The sequence below is a fragment of the Opisthorchis viverrini genome, assembly GCF_000715545.1.
Source record: "Opisthorchis viverrini unplaced genomic scaffold opera_v5_241, whole genome shotgun sequence".
In the NCBI taxonomy this organism is placed as follows: Eukaryota; Metazoa; Platyhelminthes; class Trematoda; order Opisthorchiida; family Opisthorchiidae; genus Opisthorchis; species Opisthorchis viverrini.
The window spans coordinates 573,521-585,297 of record NW_008751893.1 but is presented as its reverse complement, the minus strand read 5'-3'; the positions used below and the strand labels follow the sequence as shown (position 1 = coordinate 585,297).

The 11,777-nt window shown below is 42.7% G+C and overlaps 2 protein-coding genes across 2 annotated transcripts; one reads left to right on the top strand and one right to left on the bottom strand.

The window, feature by feature from the left end:
- Positions 1-836: 836 nt before the first annotated feature.
- On the bottom strand, positions 837-2,781 carry T265_08787 (hypothetical protein; the record flags this gene model as incomplete). The annotated part of the gene is made up of 2 exons (XM_009174687.1): positions 837-1,007; positions 2,623-2,781. 2 exons carry the CDS (start codon positions 2,779-2,781, stop codon positions 837-839), a joined length of 330 nt encoding a protein of 109 aa, XP_009172951.1.
- Positions 2,782-5,678: 2,897 nt separating this feature from the next.
- Positions 5,679-8,763, top strand: T265_08786 (hypothetical protein; the record flags this gene model as incomplete). Its single annotated transcript, XM_009174686.1, is given in 3 exon segments — positions 5,679-5,824; positions 5,841-5,960; positions 8,556-8,763. The coding sequence occupies 3 exon segments, from the start codon at positions 5,733-5,735 to the stop codon at positions 8,761-8,763; spliced, it is 420 nt and encodes a 139-aa protein (XP_009172950.1).
- Between the last annotated feature and the right edge of the window lie 3,014 nt (positions 8,764-11,777).

The window sequence follows — 11,777 nt, the reverse complement described above, 5'->3', positions numbered from 1 at the left end:
AATCGAAGATACTTTTTAGCTGGTGCGTAGCACACGAGCAACTGGATTTTGAGCACACGGTCAGGTGGGATCCACACTAAATGACGACTCGGATAGCTACACGGGCACTCGACCCATCTTACCATGCATTCTGGGTGCAACGATAGTCCCAGAATACGCAAAATTCAAAGCATCATCCGTCATTCAAAACTACCGATATGGAAGTAGATTAGTCCAGGTAGATTATTTGTGTTGATGACAGAGTGCTACGAATAGACAGCAACACAAACGCAGTTCGTAGTGAGATTTTCCGTTTTGGAAAACAGAACTGTCACTGGAAAATACAAATGAGAAAAAAATCACTAGAATTAGCATTCGTAAAGGTTGTTAACTGGAGCCGCTGTGGAACTCGTGAAATCAAGAAATTATCCAGTGAGAAGGCGACCACTGATTCATAAAGTCTGCCGGCCGTCCTAGAGCTTCTTTAACGCAACGGCTGACAGGTTTTGCAGCAGATGGAAGAATTAAAATCGGACAGGTTTGTTCATTCATTCGGTCATTAATACTGTGGAATGAGGCATAGGGCCTCGCAAAAGCGCTTGTGGTTTTCCTTCCTGCTCCATCACATTACCCTCAGTTCTTTTATATTTGAATTGCTCTAAATCATAGCTACCAAAATAGCATTGTGGGAATAGAAAACCCGTCGATTCACTTGGATCAACCACCCATTTCCCTTCGGTGATACCCCAGGTCATAATAACGAAGATATATGGTACTGTCATTCTGTTAGTAGTTAGTTTTCTTTGCAATATACTGCCGCCAATACATACGATACTCAACTGTTTCGGATAAGCAAGTCAAGATGTGAATTTATCTTTGGTCTGTGGTTCCACTACATCAATTTTTGAGAATTCAGTTTCTCGCGAACCGGAATCAGCATTCTTTAGAGTGGGAGACTGAGGTGTGCTTCTGCCAGAGCGCTGAGACCGCTTCCACTTCATGCGACGGTTTTGAAACCAGATTTTCACCTGGGAAGTAGACAAATGGGGATGCGCGATAAGCATGATGAAGTTCTGCAAACAGTTACAATAATATAGTGGCATTAACACCCACGTTTCACGTTTTGCACATACTATGGGCGGTATGTTTGCAAAGACAATTTATGTGCTCAAGAGATAAACTTTGTAGGTACCTTGCTGAAACCTACCAAAAGAATATACTACATACGAAATGGCTTTGAATGAGGACGTAGCTTTTCTGCAGAAACACCCTCACCTCACCCATGATGGACCAAAAGTTAACCAACTAAAACACACCCCTGAATAGTTACATGCATGGAACACTCGAAGTGCAAGCAGAAAAGGACCAGGTCAACAGTGAGTATCCGAGGTGGTGAATAATCGTTCTGACTATCCTGTCGAGGCAAGTAAGTAGACAAGAGATACTCTGAAGAGTAGGTCGCTTGTCTGAATAAGCAGGTAGCAAAAACAATTTTCATTGCTAGAGCTATACGAGTACATGTCGACTGAACGCTATAAACAGGTGTTAGTGGCTTCAGGCCATTGTGTTGACCAAGCAAGTTACCGCAAACTCTATAAAATGACCGAAATAAGAGATAGCAGTGTGCCTTTCGAAGTACTGATATTCACTTTCATTCGCTGTTCGCCAGCGGATTTTAAGACTTCCTGGCCTAGTGGAGGAATGGTCATTTGTTTTGGGTGGTTACAACTGTGGTCACACTGGGTACCACTTATTATTAGCCAAGTATAAGAACACTTCAAAAGAGAAGTAGACAGGGGCAGTCTACCAGTGAAGGAAATGGTTTTTGAAATTATTGTGAGTTGTACATTATGATGCGGGAGGTTGAAATAGATATACTATCAGTCTAATGTGAGCCACTCTTGGACTGTCCTCTTTTTAACTCTGATGGATTCCTTTTTACTAAATATTGTAACCCTGATTCGAGTGAATGGCTGTTGCTTTCGGACATGGGACTGCTTCTAAAAGAAAACGCTTGCTTCGGATACTAGCCTGTTTCCTAGGCAGAGGTAAACCTTCTGAGAAGCACGACAAATATGGAGTGTTTTGTAAGTGCGAAGAATATAACACGTCACAACAAACCACAAAGGATGCAAAAATAAACGGGGCGAACATGCTCGTGAGCCGTGGCTCAAACTGTCCTGTACAGTGTGCTACTGCGAAGTGACGACAAACAATCAAGACAGACCAGTCTTATTCCGGTTTCTATGTCATGGCTGTTTGACTAAATCTTCCCAAATTGATTTTCAATGAGGGCATAATCGATCCGATGTCCAAGGTTAATTTCAGTGATAACCCAGCCAAGAGTACTGGAAGTGCAGCTAATTTGTGAGCTTTTCTATAAAATCTATCGCTGGTCCTATTGACTATGTGCATGGGTAGAAACGAAACTCAACCAGCGGTCACACTTAGCGCGGAATGAGAGAAATTCCCAAACGCTCTTTTCGAAACACTGAAGAAGCCAGCTGGATATGGAATTTATCCAAATAGCATACGATCATATCTCGCGGCTTGTGCACTAAACGCAGTATGCAGTATACTAAAGCTTCAAGTGCAACAAAGCGGGATATTAGAAAAACGGAAAAACGGGTTTTCATTGCACACCTGCGTTTCAGTTAGTCCAAGTGACGTCGCCACTTCGAATCGTTTCGGTCTGGATAGATATTTGTTACACACGAATTGTTGCTCCAACTCCAAAAGCTGTTGGCTGGTGAAGGCCGTCCTTGGTCGTCTTGATTTGTTAGTGAGAAACTTCGTATTCATTGAGAACGAAGAAACTGTGAACGGAAAATTAAAATGTTAGCAGATGTATGCGTTTGGTGTGTTGGTGCTAAACACAAGTTGGTTTCCATGTACAGTCATTGTCTTTGCTGATATATTTGTGATTCGAACGTGTGGAAAAAGACTGCTGGAAAGCGTTCTCTTCAAGATGTGAAGAATGAGAGTAGTGATTTTCCTTTCTAGCCGTCGACATAAAACAGCCTCATCTTATGCTAACACGCAACAGATGTTGCTGCGTGGATACAATTAACAGGAACCAACATTTTGCTCTCAAACACTTTGCCCAACTCAACACTGATACAACACAATGTTCCGATGTGCCTGCAGTTTGCCGGATTGTGGGAGAGCGTCCTGTGTTTGACTGACGGAATAGCTCGATCGAAATGGCTCGATGGTCGGTCGCATTAGCCACCCAGTCAAGCTCATAAACATATAAAACAATTCCAGTGCAATTTCTTTTATTGCCAACACTGATTGACCCTGCAGCATCCTGACTGCATTCTGCCACTTTGTTATTAAAACTGGAATGAAAGACCATGATTGAATTGTCCGAAAACCAGTCGAGGAGAGGGAACAAAGTTAATTATGGATACCTGAGAACCCGTTTGTCCACGAAATGAATTCACATTTTGACATATTTTCTACCTCACACCGGCAGATAACACTTACATTTGACCGGTCTTCAGATACCACCTTCTTTAAAGGAATGTAACGATCTGCCATCCCATGTTACTACTCGCAAGGTCAACAAAAATCCTGGACAGCATACTATTGACTGCACCCAAAGAAATAGAGGATCCAGTTGAATTTCAGGTGAGTCTTCCGTTTGTAATTTGTAAATAGATGCTAATCACCAACTGCATATAATGTGGTGTCCTAGCATATGTAAAACTGGCGGAATTTCTCGGATTAAGCGCATTTGATAAGTTTCAAAAATGGTAGGACCAATTATGAACGACCAAGTCTGTCCAGAAACCTTATAAGTTGTGCCAAGTAAGAGAGATGGCTTCGATATAATGAATATCGTTTAATTTGCAAAATAAGGCGACTTTTGTTGAAGCGCAGTATAACCGAGAGTTTCGGTCATATTTCAACTAAATAGCCCGTTAACACAAATTTAATCCTCGAATGGGTAACTGCTGTTACTCTCCTCGTGTGCGTGGATTCATCAAAACAATGGGTGGGTTTTCGTGCCTTACCAGAGTGATCGTAATTGAGGCACCTGGCTTTAATTCATATGACCTTAACGCCAATCTGGCTGTTTACGTACACAAACTGTGCGATTGCCTAAAATTTGACAACCAATTTTTGGATGGTTCTGGTTTATAAGCTGGTCAGAAGGAATAAAAAGTTGTTATCTTCAAGAAAAAGTAGGGGATAATAAGTTGCTGAGGTGATGAGTGCACACCAGTCTGTTCAATTTTGGTAGGATTATGAATATGGCCTAGTAAGTTTCAGAACACTTGAGGTTATCGGGTCTATGATGGACCAGAAGTAGACATAGTTATTCTAAAACGATCCCGCAATCAATAAATTAGTTTTACAAAGCTACGGTACTTTTTCAAAATGAACCATGTACCTTAGAGCCCTGAATGAGTTCTGAAACTCATCCTTCCTCTGATTCTGCATATCAATTGGTGGTCCTCAGGAACGGGCAACTTCTCGAAGGGGTCTTCTAGGGACGTGCGGACTAAAAATGCAACCCCCAGTTTGTCTGTACTTCCCAGGGGAGGTCTTCGTAGCTATGCCAAAGAAGGATTGACAACAGCTAATTGATGGCGTGTTTTGTGATGTGATGATCCACTATAAATGTTGTCATGCCCAATTGGCGATCACTTTGTCGCCACAACTTTATTTTCGGTATGAGCTAACCAGTCCTTACCGCTTGTCGGATCAGAGAACCCCATTCTGGAGCGTTCAAGTTCTCATCATTCGAGGAACAATATCTCAAAGGAAGCCAATAAATATGAAGATTTTGTTTTACTCAGCATCAACTTGGTTGTGTGCGACCTTAAAAGGGCGGGGAAAAGCTACCAAATGATATATTATTATATTTTCAGGAATATATTGTGAGCCAGGAGAGATGCTGGGTCTTCAAGTTTCCAAATTTATCAAACTGGTGGAGGAGCTGCTCTTCTTGTTTCTTGGGAAGCGGGCCCTTTTAAATAAACTATCTCCGATTCGACCATCATGTTTTCATTCTGCTGTTTCCTGAGACCTTCAGTTTTATTCGTGTACCATGCCTGATATTCTTTAGCAGAGCTCTTTATCAAAACTTCTTCTTCTTTATCAAAACTCTTTTGTTTTTGCATACCGCTTATTTCGGGCATACTTTTGGTGTAGCCGAGTTAAAAAGCTACTCCGTGGTGGAGTCCTAGGTTGAACCACTCTACTTTTGTAGCACAGCCTAAACAAATGAGCTAAGCTGTGGTTCACCTCCCACTTTTTTTGGCTTATCTTGGATGAGTAAACTTCAGTTCATTTGGTTTTGCCTAGCAAGCTGGATGAGACGAAGATACCAGACCTAACTTTCAATGACTTGTACACTGATCTTTCCGTCGGCACCAGAGTACAGTACCGCTGAGCTGAAGTTTCTTCTGTTGGAAAAACTCTCCTCCTCTGGGGAGCTTCTAAGGTGACGGTTTTTAGAATGCGAAATTCTATGTTATACGATGAACGTCAGAAGACATACATTGTCGGGAATTCCAGGAGGGAGGGCATTCACCTATACCTAACATACTGATCTGTTATTATCCTGCTGTATAGTGTTTGAACCTTGCGATTCTTCGGGGGGAACACTTTCAATATTAGCAATGTTGTGGAATGTAGGTAGCTCGGGTGCGCTGTTTGGTTGTTGATCTATTCGCCGAGCTTGGCAGTTGGATTGCAAACGTTTCATCATCGATCGAGGTGACATCGTCAATGCAGTGGCGATGTCACCTCGATTGATGATGAAACGTTTGCAATCCAACTGCCAAGCTCGGCGAACAGACCAACAACTAAACTTTCAATATTCTAATAGATTGTTTTTCGTTTGACAGTAGTTTTTCACGAAATTACATTTCGAACCATTCTCCGGAACAATTCAGTATACCAAATCTATGGCGGTTCGTGGGGGCCGGTCGAAATAAAGAAACAGAGACTGCTCGCAATATCATCAGGTAAGTTAGGTAGGAGGAAGTGAACCATAAAATCATCCACAACATGTATCTTGTAAACGAAGGCCTGTTTGCTCCTTTGTTTTAACTTGCTCCTCACAAAGTCTCAATAAACCTACAGGACAATGGAGCTAACCTCGGTAGTACTTTTGTACGACACATCAGTATATTCCGATGAACTTCGAGGAAAGTTTCGTTTATTCAATGAATACAGGCTACTTAGCTTTCAACATATGCGCTGACCAATCTTCATTTTTTATTATGTGAGAAGTCAAGCTGCCATCCATTCCAACACTAACACATGTGAGGAAACATTGCAATAGTCCTTAAAAACGGGAGAATCCTCCAACGGGGTTTATCCTAATTTCAATGGCCCACATAAGGTTCCCACGGAATTTGTTTTATGACTCTGGAAAAGTTTCTGGGCGCAGGGTAGTGGTTGTCCTGTGGAGGCCTTTCGAGGAGAACTGTGTGTATACACAAGTCACTAAGCCTCTGGTGGTCTCCTTTTCATAAACTACGTTAGCTGAGTTGGATGGCCGGTCCAAAAATTCATTCATTCATTCTCATCCACTTGCTTGAATTGGCTAATACATAATGCAATTATCCAACCGTTTACGCTCCACTGTAGAGCCTTATCTATTTACACAACTGATTAAAAATACACCAGCCAACCCCCATAAATCAATGCGCAATCAACGCCTGCGCGCCTTACCTGACTGAGACACCCACATTTCTCTACCTCGTTTCCCCGGAGGCATCCGCCCAACTCTATCGCAAAGTGCTTATAAATGCAAATAAATAGTTTCCATTGAGAAAAAACATCAGCAGCTCCCCCTCTCTTCAATCGTCTTGGCCAATTCACTGGTCTCTTTTTCGGATGCGTTCCTATACAGCGCTAACGGTTTGTTTGTCATCTTGCTCTATGACTGATTTAAACTTAAATGTGTCGGCCTGCGGATAGCACTAATTAGAAATAGCAATCTGTAAAGGAATGAATGTCTGCCTCTCGCTTCGCCTTCATCCTGTTGTCCTAGCAAAGCGGTGGGCAATCGTGCTTGAGGACCAGCTCCCTCCCTGCTTTCGGCCAACGTTGGGACAGCGATGCATAAAACGGGGGTGATGGCCTACACAAAAAAGACGGGCACACAGGTTTTGGCGCTTAACTCATTTTGTTTGTTTGTTCGGTCGCAATAAGCACTCAAATTGGGTTTGAATGTGTGGAACACTTCTCACACACCCCTTGGACAAAACACATGCATGGATCGACGATTTCGGCAAACTTGGACAGAAACAGCTAATTAGCTTGAGCTGGTGTTTGCCTGATGACAGACCGTGCTGAGCAGTGGAGCGGACGAGAGGGAATGCAATCGGAGGAGCAGAATTAATTAACTACCTGTATTTCTTCCCGGTTTATTCACTTTTACCGACTAACCGACAACTGAGTGTGGTCTATAAGCATAACGTCTCACTTACCGAGAACGCAAAATCTTGATGTTTAGTGAAGAACGCGTTGCCAAACAATTATTAAAAATTTGGTTGAATGGAAAAGATCTCTGGGAAGAAAAATCGAGGAATAGCAAATAACCGTTGATCGTCAAATTATGACAAGATAAACTAGAAGAATAGGTCACCGTGAGTGAGTGTGTTTTGCGGTAAAGGTTGGATGGCCTGCGGGTTTGACAGCAGGGGTTCAGTTGTCTATGGAGGCCTTCGACCAAACTCTGGTTTTGCAACGTGACAGCACCTTTTGGAAGTAAACTGACTGAATTAGGACATTTGCAGGAATCGTCCTACATCATCTAGAATATCGGGTTCAATCAACTTGAGTTCTCACAAGAAAACTGGATTCTCGAATAAAAGAAAACTTACCCTGGTCTTAAATCTAGTCGGGCTGCCGCCATGCTGCGTTCCTCGAGGAGGTGCGGAACCGAAACGAATAGTGAATAGAAAACACTGTGGGCAAGATAATTTTTTGACACGGATTTTATCGGGAGAAAGTCCTCATGATGAACCGAATTGTCAACCACAAAACAAGCCAGGCAACATGGGTCACACCATAAAACAGCAAATATGATGCTCACAAAGTGCGATTGTGTATCGCGTGTGTTGAGTTTACTCACACTACATAAAACTGTGTATCTCACATCGGTCCTTTGTGGCTGAGTTTATCAGTATCTTGATCACTCAAGTACGATCAACCAATAAATTTGGTTGGTGGCTCCGACTGAAGAGTCTGTGTGCTCACTGCTTTGTTGTGAATACAGAAATTCTCATGCGGGTAAGCCTCATGGCTTACTTCAGTAAGGAAATCAGATCAGTTCAGTAGTGCCTCTGAAAATCGGTTGACCATTGCGTTCACACAAGTATGTGGATGTTGTCGAACGCAAAGCTCGGAAACACGGAGAATCACCCAAGAAGGGCGGAAACGGTCATGAGCCGTCGAACAGTGTGCAGTAATCTTGTGAGTAGCTTCTATTCGTACTAATTTTGGTCCGTTTCATGTTATTTTTGATTGGTGCACACCAACCCGCTTTCGGCTTGAGATAAGCCACTCTCCCGTACAACCATCCGTATCATTGGTAGTGTTTTAAAAAGACATCAGTTGGTCGTTGATCAGGTGGCTGTTGATCTGTTCGCCGAGCTTGGCAATTGGCTTGCAAACGTTTCGTCACCATACGAGGTGACATCATCAGTGCGCAGTTTGGTGGGTACTTCTTCCTGGCCTGCGTGCGTTTATGTAGCATTCAAAGGCTATCTGCTATCTTCTGATGTGATTGGTGCGGTTACATATCTCCTATATTGAGTTATTCAAGTGCCTTTTTAAATAAAGCTGTAGGAATGACTACTAGGCTGCATGTGTCCGACATGACTGTAAAGCGATCCTCATCTGAAGAAACCTCCTTTAAAGAAATTCGTAGCAACAAAGGTGTTAGGCAGGAATCCACGTGGATCCCACTGTACCGCACATCTTTGGGCGCTGCTGCGACCGAGAAGCCTGGCCCGCTCGAGGTTGGCCCAGAATTCGGGACGCTTGCCGATTCGGCATCAAGACGAGATCTGATTGGTCAACAATCTGGACCCAACAGCCAATCATGACCCAGTATTGGCCAAATGCCGGTTGCCAATGGAGCTCCAGAACGCGTCAGAAATTGCAGAAAGTTATAGCTGCTTGCGCTATATATAAGAAGCGCTGTACAACTGTTCCTGACTTCGTTTTGGGCGTTAATAGACCTTGTGCACCTTTGGTGGTTGTTTTGACGTGAGCGCTAGCTTGGGAGAACTAAGCTGAGGAAAATACCGTTACTACAAAAGGGCAATTTGCTTCTTTCTGAAACAGTCCTTTCACCTTCAAACACCCTTAGGAAGAGCAACATGCACGCGAAAGAGCCCGATGAAAGTTTGTTTGTATTTACAATTCAAACTGTCCAACCTTTGTCACTGTATTCTGTGAACATAAACAAATTAACTAACGGATAAAGTAGAAGATAATGTCGGGCCGTGTGTTGGCAAATACCCCCAGATGAGGAGGGCTTCCTCAACTGACGTATGCTGTCACACCAACTCGGTACTCATGGAGTTGCACTCACAGCCGAGATACCCCCTGATAAAACATGTTCTATCTGACTGGCTGCAGATAAAAGTTTTACATGAAGCGAATCTAGACTCAAACTTCTAAGCTCTGATATTAAGCGTCTGTCAACTAAAATTGAGTAAGGGGCGAGTCTGATGACGCCTCCTGTGTAGTTCGTTTTGATGACCTGTAAGCGCAAGATGGCAAGCACGTGTGTTACACAAGTTTTACTGAAAAAATGACTTGGCAGGATGCTCACTGTGTACTCAGGTCGTCACAGTCAGGTTAGGGTAAATCCACACAAAAATTCACATCTGACAAGTGCTTGGACAACATAAAGAGAAATCTTGGTCAACCCAACCATAGCATCCAGAGGTTGATGTATGTGATCACTTTGACCGTCTAAAATCTTATTGCAGCAGCGATCAGCGCTATTCAGTGGGTGCGAATTTTCGCATTGGAAAATCGCTTCAAGGGGTAAGACAACTTAAAGTCGATTTAGATTTCGGACTGTAAGCGAATGTAGTTTCTGCTGAAAACCGAGGAGCCTTATTGGGAATCATCAGCAGTGCGTATCTCACGGAGTCCGTGACCTCTCGATGAGTAGGTTGAACAGTTACCGTTCGGACACTATCGGCTGGTCAAAACTGACTAACTCGAATTTAAACAAAACAAATTTTCCAGATAGTTCCTGCCCACCAATAAAACTTAGTTTTCAAGTGAATCAAGAACTCAAAAATTTCGACAGTGTTGATGACGGATTTTGCTCCGTGGAATCATTTGTAATGGTTGTGAATAAAATACATTCATACGGAATACGGCAAGACTAGACTGTTTTTTTCAGTAGTTGTAGTTTGAAAACACAGAAGAGATTGGACATCTACATAGTGGAGCTCGTCATGTGGATCAAAATAATCTTCTACTGTAAATATGAAAAACAGCTCACAGATGTTTCATTCTACTTCAGACTCATAAGTACTGCAAGTTTTAGGGATGGTGAAGGGATTCATGCTTGCAACTCGCATATAGGCTTGGAATACATCTTTGGAAGAAGAGCGCTTGAACAACTTACACAAATATGTAGGTTCATCCTACAACAATGGACCTCCTCTTAGAAGCGAGCGTCCCCACCAAACCTACCTCTGGGGAGACATTTAGGGAGATCTAGATTTTGTTCCTCCAGGAGTTATTTTGCTTCTCCAGTGAGGCTATGCTTCTGACCAACAATGCTGAACAGCGTAAGTTATGGACAGAAAAACAGCGCAAATAGGTCTTCGTACTTTTTTTAAGCAAGGTTATCTAGCAGATCATATTTTTCGCACTGGAATCCAGAGGTGCACCAGCTACTGCGCGACAAACGTCGAAATGTATCTAACATTGCAATGAACAAGACCGAAATGGTATTAATTACTACCCTACCACGTTATTTTATTCATCATGAAAAGAAAGATATGTTGGTGGAAACAAGACCATACACATAAGTGACCTTCTAAGTCCGTGTGGATTTCTAATGTATCCCCTAGTTTGTCAGTCTATGGTTATGATCTACCTAAACCACTTGGGCTAAATATATTTCTTCGAGATTCTGTGAGCTTCTCTCACCAGTAAACATCCATCTGAAATTCACATTGCATGTTCTTGTGTAAATTTTAGAATGAATAGAGAATCAGTGAGTCTAGTTGGGGGAATAGAGTATCAGTCTGTCAAACGAGAAAACACATTGGTCGTTTTTAGACCTTATTTGGGGGCATAGTTATTAAAAAATCGTGGTGCTCAAGAGAAACGAACATCTTCAGAAAGATACCACCGTAAAGCAATTTAATCCGGACCCAAAAGGCTGGCACAAATCACATCATCAGTGAGCTTCTAACTAAGGATCATTTCACTACTCCAACTCGTGATGAAGTGGTGCGTAATTGCTCCAGTCGGTTGAGCACACGCCCCGTATTTCACGCATGTTATGTCGATGATGTTTATGTCGAAACAACCTCGATGCATGCGCCTAAATCTATTCTGTTGCTAACACCACCGAAGTTCAAAATCCTCAATGTTGTCGACTCGATGCACAGGTAATTGTTGATGACCTTAATTTGCGCGACAGATGGTTGTTTGGTAGGCCCATAGTGCCTGGACCATTCATTTGCATGAAATCCATCGTTTGATTGCTCACGGCACGAAATGCGTGGGCGCTCTGCCTGTTCGGCCAATCATTTGGACCGGTTCATCTGTGCAAGCAAGTAGTGAGT